This window comes from Bubalus bubalis, chromosome 21 (assembly GCF_019923935.1).
Source record: "Bubalus bubalis isolate 160015118507 breed Murrah chromosome 21, NDDB_SH_1, whole genome shotgun sequence".
NCBI lineage: Eukaryota > Metazoa > Chordata > Mammalia > Artiodactyla > Bovidae > Bubalus > Bubalus bubalis.
The window spans coordinates 51,658,716-51,685,779 of record NC_059177.1 but is presented as its reverse complement, the minus strand read 5'-3'; the positions used below and the strand labels follow the sequence as shown (position 1 = coordinate 51,685,779).

The following is a 27,064-nucleotide window of genomic DNA, read 5'->3' as shown; positions in this document are numbered from 1 at the left end:
ATTCATTCTTCCCAATGGCGAACCGAGTCAATCCCCCTTTTTTCCCCTGGCACTGCCACCTTGTTAAAGAAAGTCGAATCTATTCATTTTTAAAAAGTTTATGTTCAAACTTCTCCTTTAGTCGCGGGGATATTTCTCTAAATATTTTCTTAAAGCCTTTCTTAAAGCTTATATAGATCTTTGCTTTCAAAGCAGGCACAGAAACAGTCAATACCACATATGAACTAAGATTATAAAAAAAAAAAAATCACAAAAATTTCAGTTCACAAAACAGAGAGAGAAGTAAATTTGCATTTCTTGTTGGTTCCAGCTTTTAAAGTACAGTGTTCCTAATTAATGAGTTTCTAGTAAGGATTTACTGTCACTGGGTCAAACTAACATTCATAAAAATAGAACCTGGGTGGAGGGAGGGGAAAAAAAAGAACCTAATCATCAATAAACCTAAGGTATAAAGATGTATACAACATTTCTAAAGGTCACAGGATCAGGATAAAGAGTAAATCCTAGAATAACTGATACTGCTAACAGAAGGCTCTGTGGAAGCCTTAGAAACCGAAATCCTTCGATAACTCAAGGCAGGACTTGTAAAGGCTGAGGTATGCATGCAAGAAGAGAAACGGCCACAGCTAGTGCCGGCCTCCCTACAGTAATGTGAAGCCAACGTTATGCCCCAGCTAAACAGAAGTCCTTTCATTTGGGTCAACAGCATCAGCCTGATTGTTCAATTAAGCAAATTAAGTGCAACTATTTTTAAAAATTCAGTATGGCTCTCATATTAGCTACCTAAACAATTTATTTACAGAATACATTCCTGTGGACCCTGCTACTGCTTCGAAAATTTTGCTCACTACAAATACACAAGGGGGAACAACAGTAACTCAGTGCTAGCCCTGGTAATGGGCTAGGCGTTACAGACAAATTTCAAAGTAACAGTTAAGGGAAAAAAAATAAAGACAAAACAGACTGAGGGCCCAAGAGAAAGGAAAGAACTTTCAATTTCCAGCTCACAAGTTTCGCAAGTGAGCCATGGAAAGAAACTAAGTGCAGTCAGGGACAGACCTGCTCAAAGAGTTGTGGCAGCCAAAGGACTCCACACTACACATTTTGATGATGGTCATTCTGCATCAAAAGTCTATTATTAAGATTGACCCAGCTCTTGAGTGGCACAACTGTAATGTGAATGTTTTATTCACAGACTATCAAATGAAATTCACTCTCTCCATTATTGGAAATGTTATGGGGCAGATGCCCTGGATTTAAATACAACAACCAAGAATAAGAGTACCCTGACAAATAATCCATATGCTCCCACCAACAATCCTCCTCAAAGGAGCTGATCAAGGTGTTAGGTGTTTACCATGACTGTTTCACCCACACATCTGAGGACTCCTGGGAACCACTTACCAGTGACATCATTCCGTCCTATTCCGTGGTCACCATTAGCGAGCACCGCGGCTTGAGAAGATGGAGTACCTACAACGACCACAAAGGATAATTAGCCACTCTGACAGAAAAATGAAAAACAGATGCCACTACTGTCTACCTACTAGAATTTTTGTCACTCTTCATAACATTAGCTTACAGCAGATAAAATCTGTCCAAAATTTAAAGATCAAATGAAAGGAAATCCAAATACAGAGAACAGAACTAAGTCATTAATTTCTACGGCATTCAAACTCTAATAGGAGCCACAACTACAGGAGAAGCCTTCCTTACAGCAAGTCAAAGTCCTTCCTGCCCTGTACGTTGTCAAAGACTATCATTATACTCACTAAATTACCACAGAGAACCAGTGGTTTAGAACCAGTGATTCAAACCAAATACTCCAAGGACACAGACTTTCCTGGTGACCCAGTAGTTAAGAATCTACATTCTAATGCACAGTACGCAAGTTTGTTCCCTGGTCAGCAACTAAGAACCGATGCAACCAAAAATAAATAAAACAACTGCCACATAACAAGTCTGAGGTCCCATCACTGCTCCTTTACATGATGATTACCTGGAGGTCACTGCAGCACTTCTGGAAGCAGTGGGCTTTTTTTTTTTAAAAAGAAAAGCTATTCTTATAGACCATGTGGGCTTCCTAGGTGGCTCAAGGCTAAAGTATCCGCCTCACAAACCAAAGACGCAGGTTCGATCCCTGGGTCAGGAAGATCCCCTGGAGAAGGAAACGGCATCCCCCTCCAGTATTCTTGCCTGGGAAATTACATGGACAGAGGAGCCTGGCGGGCTACAGTACACAGGGTAACAAAGTCAGACACGACTTAGCGACTAAACGAAAACAACATATATGTGCGTCTCATTTCCTAATAACTTAGGGTACTGAGCATCCTTTCACATGTTTGCCAGTCTTTCATTTTCTTTGATGAACTGATTTTTTTGAACTAATTTTTTTCTTTGATGTTCAGATTTTTGGGACTATTTTTTAATTGGGTTGTGTATTTTCTTATTATTGAATTTTGAAGATTCTTTATTTTTCTGAATATAAACCCTTATCAGGTGAGTTCTGCAAATATTTTCTCCAATTAAAGTATTTTCCAAAAACATATACCCAAAAAACATGTTTTAATTTTCTTAACTGTGTCTGTTGAACAGCAAAAGCTTTCCATTTTGATAAAGTCTAATTTACCATTTTTCTTTCATGTTTCCATGCTTTTGGTGGGGTATCTAAGAAATTTCTCCCTAACTCAAGGCCACAGGATTTTCTCTGATGTTTTCCTCTAGAAGTTTTATGGTTTTCATTTACGTTTCACACTGAGCCCTTTTTTCTGTGGTATTATAATTTGGGCCTGCTGCTGCTGCTGCTGCTAAGTCGCTTCAGTTGTGTCCGACTCTGTGCGACCCCATAGATGGCAGCCCACCAGGCTTCCCCGTCCCTGGGATTCTCCAGGCAACAATACTGGAGTGGCTTGCCATTTCCTTCTCCAATGCATGAAAGTGAAAAGTGAAAGTGAAGTCGCTCAGTCGTGTCCGACTCTTTGCGACCCCATGGATTGCAGCCTACCAGGCTCCTCCATCCATGGGATTTTCTAGGCAAAAGTACTGGAGTGGGGTGCCATTGCCTTCTCCGAATATGGGTCTAGGTTCATATTTTTGTACACTGATATCTAATTGTTCCTTAATTTCACTGATTCCTTTGTACCTTTGTTGAAAAGGTGCAACTGACCATATTACATGTAGGCCTGTTTCTGGACTCTCCTGTTCCACTAATCTATAAACTTACCCATGTGCCAGTACCACAATACAATTAAAATACAATTGATAATTTTTATTTTATAAAATCTTAAAGTGACATCATGTGCATCCTCCAAATTAGGTCTTTTCCAAAATTGTGTTGTTATATTTTAGTGTTTTTGCTTTTCCATATAAATTTGAGAGACAGCTGTTGATTTATTAAAAAAAAAATTCTGATGGGATACTGACTGCTCTTACTATATAGATCAGTTTGAGGACATATAACCTTTCTGAAAGGCTCTGACTATATCTAACATTCAGCAACCTGCCTAGCTCTGCAGTTAGCCTGCCAACCCAAGAAGTTCCTGCAAATCCTCTTAACCTCACAGATTTTTCATAAGACAAGTAAAAGTCTAGAACATATGCTACTAAAATATGAAATGCAAGAGTTTACTTTGGAAGACAACAAACTACAATGTCCAAGCTTCTGGGTCTCACAAACCCAATGCAGAAAAAAAATCTTTCATATAAACTCACTGAAAAGATTATTCATTCTGTTATCTCAGGTAACAGAGGAACAACTAGAGAAAAACCTAAAAGAATATGGCAGACAGAAAAGAAAATATCAATTAACTGGAACAAGAGGAGGAAAATAAAAGGCACAAAAGATAATAGACTTTTCTTAAATACCCAGCATGCATCATGCACCATGCTAGGGTTTCACATATTGTGTTTTACTTATCAAGAGAGAGAACAAACATGAGCTAGAACATATTTCACACAAATAAATTCAAATTCACACTCATACAGTAAGCTTATAAAATGTATTCTTCCTAGCTCAAGAAAGAGTGCTTATTTTCAAAAATCCACCTCAGTTTAAAATACAAATTGCAAAAAGAAAATAAAATGTAGGCTATAGGAAAATGCATATTACAAAATGATATCATCTTTTGGCTATAAGCATGATGAAATCTTTTTTAAATGTGATAATAGCCCATGATGGCAAAGGTGTAAAAAAAGGGTTATCTCATACACCACTGGAGAAATATAAATTGAAACAAACTTTCAACAGTTTACCAAATTTTGAAATACCAGTGTAACAATTCATTTTAGGCAGGTAGTTCATGAAAAAGATATAAACGTACACAAAATTGAAAGTAAATAGGATGCTTAATGTGGCATTGTTTTAAAAGTAACAAATGCCTACCAGGAGATTCACTAAGCTGTGAAATAAGATGCAGCTATTAAAAGAAATGAGGTAGCTAATATAGGAAAATTTCAGGATGCCAAATGCTATTAAAGAAAAAAGCACATATATTAAAATATAATCAGGGACTTCCTTGGTGGTTCAGTGGTTAAGAATCTGCCTTGTAACACAGGTGACAGGGGTTCAATCCCTGGTTGGGGAACGAGATCCCACATGCCTGTGATGTAACAAGATCTCATGTGCTGCAACTAAGACCCAATGCAGCCAAATAAATAAATATTAAAAAAGAAAAAAATATATATATATAAAATCACGTTGCTTTTAAAAAAGAAAGGAATAAAGTAAAAGCAAGTATGACATAATAGCACTATGAAAAACACACATAAATAATCAGGAAAAATATGGAAAAACATATACCAAACATCACTGCTAACTGCTAAGGAATAAGTGCAGGGAACCAGAGACGGGGGATTAATAGGAAGACCTTCACAGATGTATACTACTGTTTTAATTGAGCACCTTAAAGAGTGGACAGATAGCAGACTGAAGCACACAGGCCAGCTTCAATATGCTATCACAAGCAGTCAGAAGTAGCAGGAAAGATTTATTTTTTAAAAAAGCAATAAAAGATCTAGAAATCAAGAAGGGCACCCCCTAGCAGACCAGAAATTACAAGAAATATCCAAGTAAATGAAGCAAACAGACCACCCTGAGAAGAAACCCCAGCCCAAAGAAGGCACAGGAAGGAAAACAGCACTCCTTGGAGGTAACTCTAGGCTTGGAGACAGCCGTAACCGTGGGATTTCAGGAAAAGCTGCCACGCCAGTCCCTACTTCCCCCATGCTCTCCCTCCCTCACCCACAACAGTCAGCTTTGTGCCAAACCCCAGATGGGAAAAGACACTGAATGCCTTGGCACAGGAGGAAGCCTGCTCACCGGGTGAATGGTGATTCCCAGAGGCGCTGTGGGGGGAGCCCCACACTACACCTGGCAGCACTGTCACATCCCTGCCAGAGGCAGGCGGTAGCAAACAGTCGTGTATCACAGGGAATCTCAAATAGACAACAGTATGGCCAAATAACTAAGGAAAACCACTACCAAAAAAAAAGACATCACATTCAAAGAGAATAAGTTATCACTCAGGGAAACAATGCTGACTTTTAAAAAGAAGTATGTTATCTTCCTCTTAAGGATGAAAGAAAATACCATACATCCATAAACAAAAGCAAGCCCCTAAACAAAGTGAGTATCTAATGATTAACAAATCCTTTCCAGGTTAGGGAGTTTCCAATTCTTTGATTTTCCAAAATTGAAAGAGGTCATAATGAGGTTGTCATCTGATAGGACATTAAAAATAAATTTTAATAATACAGAGTTATGGAATTCTTAGCATAGAACTCAAAGAACTGAATATATTGCTATAATAAAGCTCCCATTCTCACATAAGAAGCTGTGTGAATAGGGCTTTTTGGCCGTTATTATCTATGAAAACAGGAATAAATATTGTTAAGTCCTTTCCATAGTAGCAAAAAAATGGTTACTCACAGATTTAGAATTTAATCAAGGAAAATAATACAGCAAATAATCTCACTAGAAAAACACTTCCAGGGAATACCCTGGCAGCCCAGTGAGTAAAACTCTGAGCTTCCACAGCAGAGGACTCAGGTTCAATCCCTGGTTGGAGAACTAAGATCCCACAAGCCACGCTACGCTAAGTCACTTCAGTCGTGTCTGACTCTGTGTGACCCCATAGACGGCAGCCCACCAGACTCCCCCGTCCCTGGGATTCTCCAGGCAAGAACACTGGAGTGGGTTGCCATTTCCTTCTCCAATGCATGAAAGTGAAAAGTGAAAGTGAAGCCGCTCAGTCGTGTCTGACTCTTAGCGACCCCATGGACTGCAGCCTACCAGCCTCCTCCGTCCATGGGATTTTCCAGGCAAGAGTACTGGAGTGGGGTGTCATTGCCTTCTCCCACAAGCCAAGCAGCCCCCCCAAAAAAAATCCAATCAGATTCAACTTTTACGATTGGTAATAATTTGTCAAAAATTGTGACAAAGGTCACAACTGGGTACTACTAGTAATTGTGATGATAAATCTCCTCTGGATCAAGTTATACTTAGGCTCCTTTGGTTACAGAAACTTTTTACATCAAAATTTAAGTTTACATACTTGTTATAGAAATATAATTTACCCAAGAAAAAACCTTTCAAGTTTAAAAATATATTCCATTAGGATAGAAGTCTATGACAAATGCAATAGAAATGAGGGTTCAAGGGATCAAAAGACAGATTTGCATTTCCAATGATAAAGAACAGCTTGTTCATGCATTTTTAAGTAAATGATAATAGGAATCAAAATGCTATATATTTAGAAGCATTTGGATACATTTAAAGGACTGATATAACTATTATTTTATGTGGTAAAAATGAAACTTGAAAAGTACATACTTTCCAACAATGTAAACTTCTGCTTAAAAAATTTAGATGTCAACTTAAAAATGTACAAAGAGTATAAAATTTTTGAGAATTCCCACATGGGTATGTGACTAAAAAGCTTCAAGATTGCTACTTCAGACAAATTCAGAGTTACAAAGAATGGTTTATACATTCTAGTAGAAAAATTTTCAAGTGGCAAAGTAAACAGAGGTTGAACCCATTTGTTTAAAACTTACAAATTTCTGTTTGTAATTTACATAGTAAATAATCCTAAAAGATCTACTTCTTCTTAAAAAATAAATAGATAAGTCAGAGTTAGGGGAGATTTTCACTTACTTGAATTTCAATTTTTCAAACAAAATTTTTACTATAGACTAGTTTTTTAAATTTACAGAAAAATTGTGATGCTAGGACAGATATTCCCATATACCTACACTCAGTTTTCCATATAAGAAAAGATGGCCAAAAGAAGCTGGGTTGTTTCCAAAGCAAAGGCAGATTGATATATGATGATAAATTCATATGATGTTTGCCCGAACATTCCTGTCTACACCACACTCTGAAATGTCTACTCTAAACCACTTCTATTCTCTTCAAAACTGTAACCCCTTCCACCTCCATTTCTCAGCATTATGACCTCACCTCTTTCAAAGAAAATAGGAAGCCGTGTCAGAAGAGATTTCCTGCCCCTCTACCACCACACACAGAAACCTAAAGCCTCTGCCAAGAAACACTTCTGCCCATACCTGCGCTTCCTTCCAAAGACAAGCTGCTTCTCCTTCTAGTCTTGAAATCAGACATTATCACACCCCTCTCAAATCACACAGCTCTTTATTTGCTCTTTTCTTTTGGCACTTGACTACCTTCACTAATGAAAACTGTAAACTCCTTGAGGTCACAGCTTTGAGGTTCATTTTTCTCTCCTTAATAACACAGCATTCTCAACAAACATTTGCATAGAGAATCAGTGAATGACTGGAATAAATGTGACTGCCTGTGTGTGTACGGGGCAGCAGCCAGGGACAATAAGGAGGGAGAAGGCAAAAGCAGGAACTCCTAAGTAAACCTTCAATTTCTAAAAAGAAAATTTCAGAGACTGTACTTTTAAAACACTTTAATTTTCTAATTTTCTTTACAGTGAAGTTTCAGTTTTATAATCAAGGGAATAAAGCTATTAACAGAAGATTTCAAATGAGAGCAATACCAGAGCCCATGAGTCGTGTGCTATTTCCTTGTTTTCAGGACCAGACATGCCTTCTACACAGGGGAGGGAGGATACTGCTGTGGCTTTACGGAGCGATCTTAACATAAAGATGCCTGCATCATTTCCAGAGCAAGAAATTTTACTGTAAGAAACAAATGCTCCTCCCAACTTACCTGGAGTCTGTGCCTAAGAAAAACGGAAACGTTTTATCTCTGAGGAAAGGATATTTTTTTTAAAAGTACATGAAAGATAGCTGGATTCGGATAGTTTATTTCTTTGGTATCTCTGCCCTATGCAACTCTTAAGAGTTTCTCAGCTACAGATAAAACATGGTAAATTAACCTCTTAAGAATTCTCTGCTTTCCTTATATACCAGGTAGGGTACCATTACTATGAACTATAACTGTTAGTACTATTTTTTTCTATTCCAAAAAGAAATTTAGCTAAGAAATAGAGTATATTTTCAAATCAAAGTCAGAAAACAATTTTTGCAAAAAATTATAAAGAGGGTTCAGGATCAGACACCTACACCTAAGTGAAGACCTACCACTTTAGTCTGCAGACTTACAGTTACCTGTTAGTCTGCACCTTAACATAACCCAAACCTGAATAAGATGACTTCAGTTCAGCAACAGACCAGATGATCTCAGTGCAGCTTAACAAGCAATGATTGTATCTCTACCATGTGCCAAGAGCAGTGACCTCTCTAACACACATCCGACGAGTTTCCCGCTCGCCTCTATCTCTGCACAGACCGCGAGACTTGCATAATGTTGCTGGACGTGTGTCTCCTTGCTTCCACTCTGCCACTTGTCTCACTTGTCATTTGACCTCTTGTTTCTTATCACTGAGCAACCTGAAGCTGCTGGTACTGTGAACTTATTCTGTGCCTCTTTGCTTTTGCTAAATGTGTCATTCTGCCAGAATATAAAAATAAACAAAATACTATCCCTATTCTAGAGTAGCTTGAGTGTGAGACAACAAATAGCTTAATTATGACTTTACAAGGGCCTTGAAAAGGGCAGGCTCAGGTATGAAAGGCACTTACCAAGGAGAAGAAAAGACAGAGGCGGGTAAGGGGCAAGTCGTGAGCAAGGATTGCAAGTCAGGAAATGTTCTTGGACAATTACAACAATCATAAAGGATTTTTTGTAGACCACCACCTTCAGCCAAAGCTTTAATTACCATCACCTCCAGATGTGTATCTCCAGCCCTCAATTTCAGGTTCTTTTATCTAGCTCCCTACTGCTCTTGACTAGATATCTTCTCTACTATCAGATAAGCTGAAATTCTTACCTTTCCCTCAAAATCTACTCCTTCTACAGCCTTCCCATCTCACAAAATGATAAATCACTCCTTTTGGTTGCTCAGGTCAAAATCATCTCGATTCATCCTTGCCAATGTAAAGGCTTGTACCTTCAAAGGAGCAGCTGAGTGAAATGGTATGGGTTAAGTTGGATGGAAGTGGGTTTAAGAGGGAAAGCAACTGACATTAGAGAGTAGATATATTTGCTTCAAAGAAGGAGCAGCATAAACGAAAAGTAAATGAGAAGGGCATAGATTGAGACAGAATATTTTTTCTTATGAAGAAAAAAATTAGGGTATATTTGATGCTGATGAGTGACCCAGAGAAATGAATGATACAAGAGACAGAAGAGGCAAAGGCTATAGTAGGGCCCTTGAGCGAGAGCACGAGCAGTTCACTCCTGAAAGTTAAGAGTAACGGCAGAGCAAAGGACACAGGAAAATGTAGGTTAGGAGACTGGTTGAGGGGGTAGGTAGTGTATCAATTCTCTTCTGCTTGACTCTACTGAATATCTGGGCTAAAAGCCCTCAAATGAACAAGAAGATATAAAACAGTTGTCTAGGAAAGTAGAAGACTTTATAAATTTATATAACTTAGTAGTAGAGTTCTCAAGTTCATGTTCTTTATGCAAATAAAATAAGACTCTCATTTACATTTCCCTGAACATAGAGTTTACAGGTCTGATAATTCTTTTGACTTAAATAAGTGAATCTTTAGTTTTGAAAAACAGTGTCTGTGAGACATTAAATAAATTACAAAGTAAGCATTCATGAACACAGTATGGTTTCACAGAAAGAACACACAGTTTTAAATCACAAGATTTGGCTTCAGGTTGTGTTCTATCACTATAAACTAAATGACCAAATACTATTCCCTTGTACTAAGAAGTCAGTCCTGGATATTCATTGGAAGGACTGATGCTGAAGCTGAAACTCCAATCCTTTGGCCACCTGATGCTAAGAACTGACTCATTGGAAAAGATCCTGATGCTGGGAAAGACTGAAGGCAGGAGGAGAAGGGGACGACAGAGGTAAGATGGTTGGATGGGATCACTGACTTGATGGACGTGAGTTTGAGCAAGCTCCAGGAGCTGGTGATGGACAGGGAAGCTTGGCATGCTGCAGCCCATGGGGTCGCAAAGAGCCAGGCACAACTAAGGGACTGAACTGAACTCCTAAGCCTTAAAAACAGCCTCATCTGAAAGAGGGGTAATACCCACCTCCCAGTCACCAAGAGGACTAAAGCAATAACACTGGAGGCAGCACTGTGGCAAATGCATTTTGTGAAGTAAATGTCAACTACTATTATTCTCATTGTTATTGAACTATAGATTGAACAACCATATTGATCTACCAATACAACTATAGATCTTCTGTAGACTGATCACTAGACTACAAAGTAACCTTGAGAACACTGAAATTAACTTTTGCCTTATGAAAAACTCATTAAAATGACATTACCAGACTAGATCATAATTGCAAAACTAAGAAATAAGCCACTTACCAGAATAAAAAAAAAGCAACGCAATGAGTTTAGAAGAAAATAAAAGGGAGATGGAGATTCTAACCATATAACAACTAATGATCTCAAAAATCTAAGCTCAAGAGAGAAGAATAAAAACATTACTGCAGAAAAAAAATGAAGTTTTACAGCAGGAAAAAGGTCTGCATACTTCTCTGTAAATAAGACATGGGTTCTAATCATGGGAAAGCTGTGCACTACTGGGTAAGTCTTCATTCAAAAGATGCTAAACTGTCTTCTTTCTGATTTCCCAGAGGACAAGACTACAGCTTCAGAAAATGAAAACATTCTCAGCTAAATACACATAGCACTGAAAACAACACAAGTTTTTTAAAACTAATCACATGATCTGAGATAGCTGTTACATTTTTTTTCTCCTGCAAGAGATTTCAGAGTCCCACAGCTGGCAAATCAATTGGCAGAGATGGGAAACAGCAAGAAGCCGAGAAGGCATGTGTGCTGTGAAGAAGAGAACCACAGTAAGTCCGCGTTGGGCAAAATGGCAAGGATTCAGCATGGTCTCAAAGCAAGGCCTCCTCCTTTCCCAAAAGTCAGACCTGTGCCAACGTTGCCCTCTGGCGGCCAATGAAGTTAGTTGCGAAGCTCCTCAACAGAAAGCCCCAGTCAGCTGAAGAAGGACCATTCTGAGGATCTAGTTGTCATCCTTCCCAGGACTTACTTAGGCCCTTTCTCTAAGACCAGTGTTTCTCAGTCAAGGACAGGCATCCAAGTCACTTGCAAGAGACTGTTAAAACACAGACTGCTGGGCTTCCCTGATGGTTGAATGGTAAAGAATCTGCCCTGCCAACTCAGGAGACATGGGTTCGATTCCTGATCTGGGAAGATCCCACATGCCTCGGAGCAACTAAGCTGGTGCGCCACAACTACCGAGCCTGAGATCTAGAGCCCACCAGTCACAGATACTGAATGAAGCCCACACGCCCCAGAGCCCAGGCTCTGCAACAAGGGAAAGCAACTAAATGAGAAGCCCAAACACCACCAACTAGCGAGTGGCTGCCGCTCACCAAAACTAGAGGAAGTCCAAGCAAAACAGATTGCTGAGTCCTATCTAAGGTTTGCCTAAGAAATGCATTTTGAACAAAGAAACTATAAAGAAAGATGAGTGTTGAAGAATTGATGCTTTTAAACTGTGGTGTTGGAGAAGTCTCTTGAGAGTTGCTTGGACAGCAAGGAGATCCAACCAGTCCACCCTGAAGGAAATCATTCCTGAATATTCATTGGAAGGACTGATGCTGAAGCTGAACTCCAATCCTTTGGCCACCTGATGCGAAGAACTGACTTGTTTGAAAAGATCCTGATGCTGGGAAAGATTGAAGGTGGGAGGAGAAGGGGACAACAGAGGATGAGATGGTTGGATGGCATCATCGACTCAAAGGACATGAGTTTGAGTAAACTCCAGGAGTTGGTGATGGACAGGAAGGCCTGGCCTGTTGCAGTCCATGGGGTCACAGAGTCGGACCAGACTGAGCGACTGAACTGAAATAAGGAAGCTCTTTTCCTTTCTTTATTGATGTCTCCGAATAACCACCTCTCCTCTTCCTCCCATTTACCCTAAGTTAAGCCTTCTATAAACAAGGTGGTATGGGGGAAAAAAATACCAAAAATATGCTAACGGCTGTGCTGTACTTAGTCACTCAGTCATGTCCGACTCTGAGACCCCATGAACTGTAGCCCACCAGACTTCTCTGTCCATGGGATTCTCCAGACAAGAATACTGGAGTGAGTTGCCATGCCATCTTCCCACCCCAGGGATCAAACCCAGGTCTCCCGCATTGCAGGAATTCTTTATCATCTGAGCCAGCAGGGAAGCCCTGCTAAAGGCTAAGTGAAGGCCAGCATGCGAGTAAGGGGTCCTTGGGATCCACAGACACAAAAGGACTTCAAATCCACTCCCAGGTTACAAAGACTGGTGGTGGGGAGGGGGACACCAGGGTGCTGCCCTATGTGGTGCAGACTAGAAAAAGCTGCCACTAAAGCAAAGACAAGAAGCCCTGTGCCCTAGAGCCCTTCTCCCCTATGCAAACAAAAGCTTTCAGCTGCTGGGGGAGAAGTATCAAACGCTGTCAATCCCAGGGCCAGGTGAAGGCCTAATGCAGCTGGGGAAGGAGTAAATCCCCTCTTACCTTAGGGAGGAGCCAGAAAAATTCTGAGCCCAGGATCCTACACCAATGCTTAGAAAACCCTATCCATGTAAAACGGATAATATTACTGAGATAATATTACTCAACCATGAGATACATGCACACAGGACTAAGTCTAAACCAAAACCAAAAAATAAAGATAAACAAAACTCCTGCCCCTCCCAGGCTACCCAGCCCTCTTCTGACACGGGAGGGGAGAGAGGGCCTCCGGAGGCACAGGTGCACAGCAGAGGCCAAAGTGGAACAAGGACTGACAACAAGCCTTTCAGCCCCTCAGCCCCTACTCTAAGAGCCAAGAAAGAAGCACTTACCCAGTAGTGCAATGAAGACCACCACAGTAACAACAAAGCCCAATCCTAGTTCAGCCCTAGCCTCTACACTCTGAACTAACTACCTAGTAAAAAAGAGATATGCCATTGTTGGGCTGTAACCCACAGGTCTACAAGGTCTTGCCCAGTTCCAAGACTGAAGAAAGAGCCCACAGTCAGAAACAGAGACATCAATGGTGTAATGGATGGGGGACCTCACACAGCTGAAGCAAGGTCCTGGAGTGACACCTCGCCATGTGCAGTGGAAGGCAGGCTTAGGACATGGGGGTAATCTTTGCTCCTAGGTGGCAAGAGTGATTATCAGTTATACAGGACTTGATGTCAGGAGGGCTCATTAGGCACCAGGAAAACCAGTGGAGGGGCACAGCCCTCATGGCCCCTTTGATAAAAACAATCATCAGCTGGGAAAGGACAAGTGTGTAGGAAGGTCAGTCATGTGAGAAGGGCATAGGTGAAGCAGGCCCTGGTCGGACAGGGTATGTACATACAGACAGCAAGAGAACAGCCGTCTTGAGTAACCTAACCATACACTCATTTCCAGGCATAAATCCTTTTTTAATCTCAGTCTCTGTTTTACATGTGAGGTCTAGAAGTCACTCAGAAATTAACACACACATAAAAAGTACCAGAAAAAAACAGTGAAGAGACAAAATAATCAGACTGAGGAATGACCCAGATTAAATTACCAGACAATTTAAAAATTATGATTAATGTGTTAAAGTCTATAGTGAAAAAGATAGAAATATGCATTAACAAAATTTCAGCAAGAGATGGAAGCTCTAAAGGTCACACAGAAATGCTGTAAGTTAAAAACAGTAAAGATATTAAAGATAAAGAATGTCACTCAGGGTTCATTATTAGACTCAATGCAGCCAGCAAAAAAACATCAGGGAACTTGAATACAGGTCAAAAGAAAATACCCAAAATAAAACATAAAGAGGAAAAAAAGAGGGAGGGAAAAAAACCAAAGCATCCAAGATTCCTGGGACAATATTCAACAATTTAACAAAAAAGTAACTGGAATCCCAAAAGGAGAAGAGAAAAAGAAAGAGGCAAAGCAGAGAATAAGCTCAGTGAGTGCCAGGAAGGCAAAACATCAGCTAGGGCTCCCCTGTGGTCCAGTGCTAAGATGTCGAGGTTCCAGTGCTCTAGGGTCTGATCCCTGGTCTCACATGCCACAACCAGGAGTTCGCGTGCCACAGCTGAAAGATCCTGCCACAACTAAGACCTGGTGCAGACAAAGAAATACCTTTTTTAAACTAAAAAGCCTGTTGATGAAAGTCAAAGAGGAGAGTGAAAAAGTTGGCTTAGAGCTCAACATTCAGAAAACGAAGATCATGGCATCTGGTCCCATCACTTCATGGGAAATAGATGGGGAAACAGTGGAAACAGTGTCAGACTTTACTTTTGGGGGCTCCAAAATCACTGCAGATGGTGACTGCAGCCATGAAATTAAAAGACGCTTACTCCTTGGAAGGAAAGTTATGACCAACCTAGATAGCATATTCAAAAGCAGAGACATTACTTTGCCAACAAAGGTCCATCTGGTCAAGGCTATGGTTTTTCCTGTGGTCATGTATGGATGTGAGCGTTGGACTATAAAGAAAGCTGAGTGCCGAAGAATTGATGCTTTTGAACTGTGGTATTGGAGAAGACTCTTGAGAGTCCCTTGGACTGCAAGGAGATCCAACCAGTCCATTCTGAAGGAGATCAGCCCTGGGATTTCTTTGGAAGGAATGATGCTAAAGCTGAAACTCCAATACTTTGGTCACCTGATGTGAAGAGTTGACTCATTGGAAAAGACTCTGATGCTGGGAGGGATTGGGGGCAGGAGGAGAAGGGGGTGACAGAGGATGAGATGGTTGGATGGCATCACCAACTCGATGGACGTGAGTTTGGGTGGACTCCGGGAGTTGATGATGGACAGGGAGGCCTGGCGAGCTGTGATTCATGGGGTCGCAAAGAGTTGGGCACGACTCAGCGACTGAACTGAACTGAACTGAAAAGGTATTTATTAAAGGTATGTACCACCTAAACACAACATATTCAAGCTGCTAAAAACCCAAGATCAAGATAAAACCTTAAAGGCAGCCAGAGGAAGGGAATAAAAGGAATAACTATCCAAATTCTAACAGACTTCTTATCGGAAACTACAAGTAGGAAGACTAATTTTCCTTTAAGTTACTGAAAGAAAAGAGTAACACAGAATACGACACCTAGCAAAAAATAACCTTCCAAAACTTAAGGTTTGTTTTTCAAAATTAAAAAAGGTGAGATGATTTACTGTTACGTAGATTTGTATATTTCTGTATTCTCCAGACAATACTGGAGTTAAAACAGTATGATAAAAACATTCAATTAATCCAAAAGCAGACAGAAAAAGAAAATCAGACTAATGAACAGATGGAAGAAACAGAAAACCAACAACAAACTGACAGATTAAATCCAACCATATCAATGATCACATAAGGCATTTCAGTAAATAGTCTAAACACATCAACTACAAGATAAGAGTTCTTCAGGTTAGATTAAAAAAGCAAGAACCATCTATATTCTAAGCAACCCATTATTAGTAAATATGAAAAAAGAAACCTGTTGAAAGTGAAGGGATGCAGTTAGACATACCAAGCAAACACTACCTAAGGAAACTAGTGGTTACATTAATGCAAGATGAAAAGTAAAATGCAGAGAAGAGAAAATTACCAGGGACAAAGAGGTCAGTTCATCAAGGAGACATAACAGTGTAAATACATACGCACATGACGACAGGTCTTCAAACAACATGCAACAGAAACTGACAGAACTGCAGGGAGAAGAACCCACAAAACTACATCAAAACTTCAGTATCTTTCTCAAGTCATGAGAACAAGTAAATATAAAGTAGGCAAGGATATGAAAAACCTGATTAACACTATCAACCAACTGGACTTAACTGACATTAAAAAAATAATAATAATCCCTAAATACTGAGAAATTAACATACTTCTAAATAACTGATAGATTGAAGAGGAATTCATAAGGCAAAATAGAAAATGTTTGAACTGAATGAAAATAAAAAACATCAAAATCTATGGGACACATCTACAACTAGGATTAGAGAGAAATATATAACATTAAAAGCCTATTTTATGTGGTTGCCAGAGGTGGGGAGTGGGTGGGAAATGGGTGAAAGGAATTCAAAAGGTATAAACTTCTAGTAAAATAAATAAATCCCAAGGATACAATGTACAGCATAGTTTTTATAGCTAATAATAACACTGTATTATATTTGAAAGTTGCTGAGAGAACAGACCTTAGAAATTCTCATCACATGGGGAAGAGAAGGTATAACTATATGTGGTAATGGATGTTAACTAGACTTATGGTGATCATTTCACAATACATACAAATATTGACACATTATGTTGCATACCTGAAAAAAAAAAAAAAAACCAATGAAGCCAAAAGCTGGATCTTTAAAAAGAAAAAATAACTAATAAACTAGTATCTAGACTCCTCAAGTGAAAAGAGGAAACAAATTTTCGTAATGAAAGAGAGGACATGACAAGAGATCCTCGACATTAGAAGAATATGGTAATATTACAATTTCATCTCCATTAATTCAATGACTTAGAGGAAACAGACCAATTTCTTGAAACATACAAACCACCAAAGCTCACTTGAGAAGAGAAAACATGTACTGTTCTCTATCTCTTAAAGGAACTGAATTCTTAGTCAAAAAGTTGACAAAGAAAACTCCAGGTCCAGATGGCTTCACTGACAAAACCTGTCAAACGTTAAAGAAAATATCAGTTCAACACAAACCGTTCTAGAAAACAGATTTAGGAGGGAACACTTCCCAACTCATTTTATGATGTCAACATGACCTCAATTTTAAAAGCAGACAAAGGCCTTACAATAAAATAGACCAATATCCCATATGCACATAAATATAAAAATCCTCAATCAGATGTTAGCAAATTTGATCCAGCAATATATAAAGGTAGCAAATCTCTTTTAAAGGGTTTAATCCATTTTTTAATCCTGACCTAGGATTACTCACAAAGACAGGTGGCATCCAAATTAAGTCTTGGTATAAATATAAAGTATCTAACTTTACAAAGCTACTTTCAAAGAAAAGGCATAGCAGGCAGTTTAATTTAGGAAATTAATAAGCAGATTATACAGTAGTTGAGACATTACAGAAGAAACTTTAGGGTTAAGAGAAGGTTAAGAGTAATCTACAGCCTGAAGAATACATATTCCAGTAAAAGGTGATGAACCTACGTCCTTGGTTTCTAAGAAATGTAGATAAAGAGAAAGTGCTTATACTTAAAAAATCAGTTTAGTCTCCTCAAAAGTCTATAAGATTTGACCCAAAGTGTAGTCCCTAACCTACTTTCTGAATCTATGTGTCCAGTTTAATTTAATTACTTACCTTCAACCTGGCTAGTGTCTGAGCATGGTTTCTTCTTTGACTCCGAACTCCCGGTTTTTTCATCAACATCCAGGAGAGGAATATAGTCTGTTTTTCCAACAGTTTCTCCCACAACATCATCAAAGGCCTCTGCCTCCAGTGTGGCAATAAAGTCCCGTTTTATCTCCTCCTCAATTTCTGGAGACGGCTCTGTTAACGCATCTGCAAGACTGAGGTCAGCCATTCTGCACCACTGCAACTGCCTGGTGAATGGGGAAAAAAGGTTTCACATCATGAGCAGCGCCAAAGAGAAAAACATTCCTAGAAACTCTTGTCATTGTTTTAAACAAACATGGAATTAAAACGCAAAGTTTTCAAGCTAAAAGAGACTCTCCCATTTTATAAAATGGAAAATCAAAGCCCAGTAACAGACTGTCTTAGCCAAAGTAAACTCTTTTCCTCACATCCTGGGAGGTAAACAGAGCAAGTGTCACTCTGTCCTTTTCAACAATAATAAAAGGGAAGGGCAAAAAAGACCCCTCATTTATCCAAGTTTATTAGCCATAAGAATTCAAATCAGGTCTTTTGATTTCAAGTCTTCAAAACCCTTTTAACCATTCCATTTATCTTAATTTCCAAATCATAAAAGAGAAAGTGGCTCAGTCGTGTCCTACTCTTTGCGACCCCATGGACTATACAGTCCATGGAATTCTCGAGGCCAGGATACTGGGGTAGCCGTTCCCATCTCCAGGGGGTCTTCCTAACCCAGGATCGAAACCAGGTCTCCTGCATTGCAGGCGGATTCTTTACCAACTGAGCCACCAGGGTAAAAATACATACAAAACAAGGTCAGATTAGGTTACATTCCCATTTTATTTTAAAAAAAGGTTAAGTACTATCAGGCAAGTGAAATCACTTTTCCTTACCAGAGACTAGGAATCTGGGCCTTATCTTGTAAGGGTAAATACTGCTTCGTGAATCACTTTTAAAGGACTTGGTCAACCAAGCTACACTTGGCCCTGCTGGCATGAAAAAGGCAGGCATGTTCCCTGAATTAGCTAGAGAAGGCAGTTTCTCTCTGTGGTCATGTACGTTACTGTCTTTACAGAACACCAACCAAGCTTTCAATGTTTAAACATAACTTAAAACTAAAACGTATATGGGAGGGTTTCCCTGGTGGCTCAGTAGTAAAGAATCGCCTGCCAGTGAAGGAGACGTAGGTTCAACCCCTGATCTGGGAAGATCCCACAGGCTGTGAAGCAAGTAGGCCTGTGGGCCACAACTGTTGATAGAGCCCAGGAGTCACAACTACCGAGCCCCACTACTGAAACCCGCTCAGCCTAGAGCCCGTGCTCCGCAACGAGAGAGGCAACCACAACGAGGAGCCCCTTCTCCTCTTGCCGCAACTAGAGAAGAATACTCGCGGCAACAAAGACTCAGCACAGCCATAAATAGATAGATAAATAAAAGCATTTTTTTTTTAAGTTAAACAAAAATCTTATATACATAAATGTACACAAACACACTGGTTTAAAAAAAAAAAGTATATGGGAAGTCCCTGGCAGTCCAGAGGACTTTCACTTTCACTGCCAGGGGTGGGTTAAATCCCTGGTGAGGGAACTAAGACTCTACATGCCGCACAGCACAGCCACAAAGAAAAAGGAATTTTGTAAAGGCCTGATGAATGTCAAAGGGTTCCATAAAAAGGAACCGCTTTTCTCTTTTCTATTTATGGTAACTATTATTACAGTTAGCCTTTGAAAGCTGTTAAACAGAGCAAAAAACAATAAGGGATGTCTATAATTAAACAGTTCTTAGTCAAAGAGACCTTGTAAGAACACCTGTACTATCTTTAAAAATATACAGTAAGAGCCCAACAGATCTATTTTTCTATAATACTTCATGCAATCTACTCAAACTTTCCCTAATTTAGGACACTGGTGAAAACACAAACAAAACCAGCAAAACCTTTTTAACCTCATTTATCTGAGTGCAGATTCTCAAAGGCCAGCTTTTTATTCACTGTAATCTTACTCTCCTCCCTGCCTTGCAACCTCCCAAACCATTTTCTAGGCTGATGTGTGGTTTATGGAATATGAACAGCAGCTTACATTCAGCTTAAGAGGGTAAAATTGATAGAAAATCTGACCGCTGGAAAGTGGGAGGGTCGTGCAGCCAACCACCCAGCATCTGCCTTTCAACACAGTTTAGCTATCCTTTTCATGTCATCACATATAAATAGAAGTATGATTTAAACACACACACAATATACTTATGGAAAATGACTCTGTAAAGGCAATACTAGCCAGCAGAAGTGAAAATACTGGCTTTTAGCACAAAAGGCCCAGTTTTTAATAAAGAGAAAATTAATTCAGTTATAATTATTCTACTCTAAAACATGTATAATAAATTCCTTAGGTGTTCTACAAATCTGTTAAGCTAGTTCTGCAAGTGCTCCAAAATTGATCTTAATAAGTTCATGAATAAATGTCATCCAACACATACAGAAACATTTAAGGTCACTTAATATTTATTCACACAGTGTCCTTCTCTAATATGGATACTCAAGAAAATCCAAAGACATATTCTTGGGAATGAGAAGTATCTACATTTAAAAAAATTATCTCACATTGACTATTTATGCTTTTCTTCTTCTATCTGTATAGATAATAGAGAAACTTATCTGAGTTTGGACTTTTAAAATTGATGAGAGTGAAAGAGGAGAGTAAAAAAGTTGGTTTAGAGCTCAACATTCAGAAAACAAAGATCATGGCATCTGGTCCCATCCCTTCATGGGAAATAGATGGGGAAACAGTGGAAACAGTGTCAGACTTCATTTTTTTGGGCTCCAAAATCACTGCAGATGGTGACTGCAGCCATGAAATTAAAAGACGCTTACTCCTTGGAAGGAAAGTTATGACCAACCTAGATAGCATATTCAAAAGCAGAGACATTACTTTGCCAACAAAGGTCCGGCTAGTCAAGGCTATGGTTTTTCCTGTGGTCATGTATGGATGCGAGAGTTGGACTGTGAAGAAGGCTGAGCGCCGAAGAATTGATGCTTTTGAACTGTGGTGTTGGAGAAGACTCTTGAGAGTCCCTTGGACTGCAAGGAGATCCAACCAGTCCATTCTGAAGGAGATCAGCCCTGGGATTTCTTTGGAAGGAATGATGCTTAAGCTGAAACTCCAGTACTTTGGCCACCTCATGCGAAGAGTTGACTCATTGGAAAAGACTCTGATGCTGGGAGGGATTGGGGGCAGGAGGAGAAGGAGACGACAGAGGATGAGATGGCTGGATGGCATCACCAACTCAATGGACATGAGTTTGAGTGAACTCCGGGAGATGGTGATGGACAGGGAGGCCTGGCGTGCTGCGATTCATGGGGTCACAAAGAGTCGGACACGACTGAACGACTGATCTGATCTGACCTGGGTAGATTTACAATGTTTCAGGTGTACAGCAAAGTGATTCAGTTTTATATATATATATACACACACACATATATTCTTTTTCAGATTATTTTCCTTTATAGGTTATTTCAAAATACTGAATATAGTTGCTTATACTATTAACTTTGAATGACTTTGCTAACAGGAGATTAAAAAAAAGCTGGGTTTTTTTCTTATGGAAATGTGAAGACATTTCCATGCTTCACTAGTTCAGTCTGATTCTCAGTTTGGCTTTGAGTGGGTCACCTTCTGGGGTTGAGTTCCTTAGGCTGTAAAATGAGAGTGGTGTGTGAAACAATTCCTGAGGTTGACTATTCGATAAACTACTTATAATTCAGTTTCATCACTTGGACCCTCCGTGTGACTATTATTTTATACATCAAGTACTCTCAATTATAACTGGGTTCAGGTTTATTTAAAAAGGCAAAAGCCTTTTGGCAAAGAGAAAGACTAAAAACCAACTCCCCAGTGCACAGAGCCCTGCTTGAGCAAATCCCACTGCAGCTTAAGAAACTCCACCCAGTTCTGGCTAACATCAAAGGAGATGTGACACCACTCTGCCAGAAAATAAGCCCCATATTATTTAACCAGGCACCAAAAAAGCACACCGTTTTCAAACACAGCACTCCGGACATCTGATCTTCATTCTGATTACATGCCTGAAGTGAAATTATCTAGTGAGGATTTTGAAAATACCTAGGTAAACCAAAGCAAGAGGAAACAACAGGACATGATGATGAAGCACAGAAGACAATTTTTGTCTCTTGACTAGCCTTACTATTAATAGCTATGTGCTCATAAAGAGTAAATAAGAATATATGATGAAGTCACAAGCACCTTCTCTTCTGTATGGTTTACTTCAGATCACAAACTCTGGAATTAATTAGTGGACTAAATATTTTCTAGGTCTATACAGATTAAATAGTGTTCATAAATAATTTAAATGCACAGAAGTATGGGTAACTTTTCAAGCTCCCAGAGACTTAGGTTAGTCTTACCTACAGTTACTCAGTTAAGACCTGTGCACTTTCTGTCTGGTTGTCTGCTGAGAAATTAGCATTCTAGTTTGCAAATGGCCTGTTGTTGCCTCTGTCCTCCCCTACTTTCCTCCCCATCCCAGCCCCTGACCAAAGGTGCTAAACTTTGAAACTAAACTGGAGGAAGAAAACTCATGAAAAGGAAGAACAGAAGCCTAATTCCCACCAACATACTCAGACACTTCTCATAACCACTGCGTTTTCATTTCACTTGGTCACATTAGCCAAACTTCTACTAAGATTCACTTGCAGCAGCTAGCATTCTCTTTTTAGAAGTACAGAACCCTATTTCACAATTTAAAGGAGCATAAGGGGACATACAACCTTTGAAGGGCCATCATTCCACTTTGTGTGAATTTAGTGATCAAGTTAGCTTCCCTCTCAATCCCTGAGATAAATTCCAATGAAAGTGTCTGAGTTTCTGGTTTTAGGGTAAAAAGGAAGAAATATAATGTAGCGACATGGAATACTTCAGGGAATAAAGCAGATTGGATAAGGTGACCAAGGAGGGAGAAGGTATACAGATGGGCCCCAAGGCCCTAGGAGGTAAAAGGAAGAGAGGAATGCCAAAGGCAAGCTCAGAGACCTTTTGAAATACTCCTTCTGTCTGTCAGTTTTAGAAAAAAGGAAGATGCTTTCTTCTCAGTAATTTGGATTAGTTTAGAACCAAAATTAATCATCACTTATAATACTGTTTATCTAAGGGAAAAGCACTGAGTTTCAAATAACCAATTTAATAAAGAAACATTTAATAATAACTCTTCCACATAGGAGACTGTTCATAATACTCACTTAAATGGTCTCCATGATTGATATTCTGTCCTGTTTAGTAGGCGGGAGTGGAGGGGTGAGTTGTGGACAAGACATGGAACTGTAAAGAAATGTGGGCTAATATTTTCTTCTTCCCTTTTTTTTTTTTTTTTTTTTGCATGACAGAGAATTCTGAAGCCAGCACTAAGCTGCCATCCCAAGAGAGTGCTGTGGCCAAAATGCAGGGCTTGTTCCTCAGGCTTGGAAGAAACCCAGCATCCCAGAAAGTCCCAGGGATCATTTATAATCTGACAAGGTGAAAGGTATAGTCTGAATCATTAAGATTTCATATTCAACATGAAATTTTTTTGGTTTGCCTAGCAAGCTTTCCGGAGAAGGCAATGGCACCCCACTGCAGTACTCTTGCCTGGAAAATCCCATGGACAGAGGAGGCTGGTAGACTGCAGTCCATGGGGTCGCTAAGAGTCGGACACGACTGAGCACATTCACTTTTCACTTCATGCACTGGAGAAGGAAATGGCAACCCACTCCAGTGTTCTTGCCTGGAGAATCCCAGTGACGGGGGAGCCTGGTGGGCTGCCGTCTATGGGGTCACAGAGTCGGACACGACTGAAGCGACTGAGCAGCAACAAGCTTTCAGTTACTAAATGCGGACTTGATTGTTCAGATTTGTTTCAGTGAATTTCTTTCAGAGGTCTATTACACATCAAGCTGAACCCTGTCTGGTGGCTGTGCTCTGTTTTTAACTTATTTAACTTGAAAACTCTGATTTATACTTTCAATCAAAACAGTATTTCTTTTGAAGTAAAACCAACTCTTTATGGACACGGGTTTGGGCAGACTCCAAGAGACAGTGGAGGACACGGAAGCCTGGCGTGTTGCAGTCCATGGGGTCACAAACAGTCGGACACGCCTGAGTGACTGAACAACAATGACAAAAGAGGTCTTTACACAGCTTGCAGGCACGTATGACCGCTGAGGCTAAAGCGAATTTCTCCTGCTCCTCCCCAGAACCAGGCTGGAAATGGCAACAGACAGCTCAGCAACATCTTAACTGTCCTGAGCAATAAACTCCAACCCCCCCTGTGGAATATATTAATCTTACACCCCCAGGTGCCTCCCTACGCACTAAGGACAACAGCTGTACTATGACGAACTGATGGAATTTCCAGGCTTGGCGAGGTTCTGTTCATCACCACCATTTGTCCTGTTCATCATAGGATTAGCAACAGGAGAGCGTCCTTGATTACTAGAATAGCTGAGGGCATCACCCAGTGACATTCCTGTATGAAAGAACACACTGATTCATATTACTTCCATGCAGTCCCCACAGCAAAGAATTCCTTTTTGCACTGCTATTTTAGGGAGCCTTGTCCTGTAAATATAAAAACCCTGCACACACATGCACACACATATTCACATAACTAAGACCTCGCAGCATGAGGCTGAAAGCCTCGCTTGCTTACTTACAGGAACTATCCAGGCAGCTTATATTCCGTCCTGATTGAATGCATTTTGGGTCTCTAAACAAGCACCAGCAGGTGCTTTACATTTCTATCCAAGTAAATTTAAATCTATTTCCCCAAGAAGAATCTACACTAGATACCTCCCACTGTTAGCCATGTGATACAGACAGCATGATGTCTGCTGAAGACTAGTTATGTGCGCCAAAACAAGAGAGGACAATGACACAGCACTTAACATTTCTGTTGTGACCATCCTCAAGAGCAAATGTTCCTCTCAATTTTTCTAAAAGAAGGGTGAACCTTAACATGATTCTCAATACCTAATGCCCCCAAATTGTGAAAAAGAGAAAGCATTTTTTAAACCTTTACTATTAGTCCCAATTAATTTAACCTCAGCCTAGCAGGCACAAAAACATCCAGAGTCTGCTTATACTTATCCAAAAACTATCTCTAAACATTTAAGATCTCTCAAGGCTTTTTTTAAAAACACCTAGTTGGAAAAAAAAACAGTTCAACTAACCTAGGATTCAAGTTCCTCACTTTAACAGATGACAAAGAACCAGAGAAAACAAATCCCTTGTAAATGAAACTGGGGTTAAGGATCAGGCTAAGAGGCGATCCAGAGAATACCAGACACAGACGCAGCGTGTGACAAAACTGGCAAAATCTGGAAATTTTACAATGATATCACTACACTTCAAAATTAATTTTTTTGCCCTACTTTTCCTTCTTAAAGGATGAAGGCAGTTGGCAAAAGACCTGAATATCAGGAAAATATACTGGTTGACTGAAGAGGACTCCAACACTTATTTAAAAATAAAACCAAAAAATAAAATAAAATAAAACCAAACTTCTTAGCATGATACCAAGGCCACACAATCTGAGAGGACCCAGTTCTACCACCTACTACAACCATCAGCAGTTTTCCACTTGGGTCTCTATATATATTTCAGCCATTTTACAAGCAGACCACTGATGTTATCAGTGCATACCTTGGCTCATATTGCTCTCCACACTTCCAATTGTCTTTACTTCCTCTTTGTTAGTCTTACAATTGAGGTCCACATCCTATCTATCACCTTTTCTCTGATTTCATTTTAGAATCTGTTCTCCAGTACTATTCAGAACTAATACATCGTCTGTACTTGTAACAGACAGAACAGTCTAATCTATACTAGAGTGAGCTGTATACAGCAGGAGCTCCTGTAAACTACGAGGTCCCGAAGGGGAAAAACCCCGTCTAAGTAACGTGCACATCTTCTCTTAGTGCTTTACTTTACACGGAAGATGGGCCAAAACAACAAAAGACAACACAACACAGGGTTACCTAAACATATAGCTCTAAAATGGTAAACAGAAGACAATGAAAAACACACCTATTTTAAGATTAATTAATTAGAGGTGCCGAAGCTACAAAACTCAGAACTGGAAAAGAATGAACAGATTCAAGGTGGAAGGGTCATCACTAATGAAGAATATTCACCTCATTTCTTCTACTTTCCAAACATGGCCTGTGACACAGCCATCATGAAAAGAAAGCTAACAGGGAGTAACCAGACAAGCTCTCCAGGCTGGTCATCTTATCATTATTAGGCAGGGCAATAAAAATAGCTCTCTGCTTTTAGAAAAGCACAACGTGATGCAATGTGGCAAAAACAAATTGTTTTCGGTTCAAGAGATCAGCTACCACCATCATGTTAACATCACTATATAAATATTAAAACTTCTATAATCGGTAAAATGTTAAATCTCTATAGCAACAGCTCACCTGTCTGTCAGGGAGTAATAAATATACTACAGAATTTTAAGCTACTTCGGTTAGGGAAATTGGATGGAATAATCATAACTGATCAGTTCTTAGCTTCAGAGAACTGTTTTATTTAAGAAAAACCTTTCCATTAAGTGAAGTTTCTCTCTGAAGTTCAGAGCCATGGTATTTCCTACTTTATTGTATAAAACGTCAGTGAAAGTGAAGGGAAATAGAAGATATTTATTCACAGTGTGCCTCTCTTTCCGAGTTCACCTTGAAACTCCAAGTTTCAAGATGGAAAAGAAAGCACCTTTTATCCTAGGCATCTAGTATAAAAAGGGACTCCTCTTGGCGTCATTATCACACGGGCATTCTGGTTGTGTTTTGTTCCGGATCATGACACCAGCCTGCTCCTGGTGGGGTCGACACTGACCCAGCTGAAGGAGCCTGCTGGCTCTTCTACTGTTGGTCCTAGACGCGGAATCAGTGCTGGAGCACAGTAGCTCCCCTCTTCTGAGCAGGAAAGAAGACGGCATAAACTCTATGGGAGTACTTAGTAGGCATTTTGTAGAGTACCCTTAGTGGTGGTAAATGTCTTACCTTTAACATAAAGTGAAAACCAAACAAGCAAAATGAAAAGTCAAAGGAACCCTTTTAGTTATTTAACAGAACGCTTTAACATTTTACCTGAAATAGAGGAAAAGATCTGATTTAAAGTGAAAAGCCACTGGCACAGGATGGATCAGAGACAGTCCAGCAATTTCAAAACGAGTTAATTCTGAAGGACGCCCACAGTTGAGAGCTACTGAAACAAAAATCTACCTAATATATTAAAGATGAAGTTCACCAAAAT

General features: G+C 39.7%; 1 protein-coding gene across 1 annotated transcript in view; it reads right to left on the bottom strand.

Moving 5' to 3' along the window:
* The window catches only part of MAP4 (microtubule associated protein 4), a 158,999-nt gene that overhangs the window by 80,433 nt on the left and 51,502 nt on the right, over positions 1–27,064 (bottom strand). The window contains 2 exon segments of the mRNA XM_025272632.2: positions 1,405–1,473; positions 17,757–17,998. Coding sequence (XP_025128417.2) covers positions 1,405–1,473; positions 17,757–17,979 — 292 coding nt within the window. The 5' untranslated portion in view covers positions 17,980–17,998.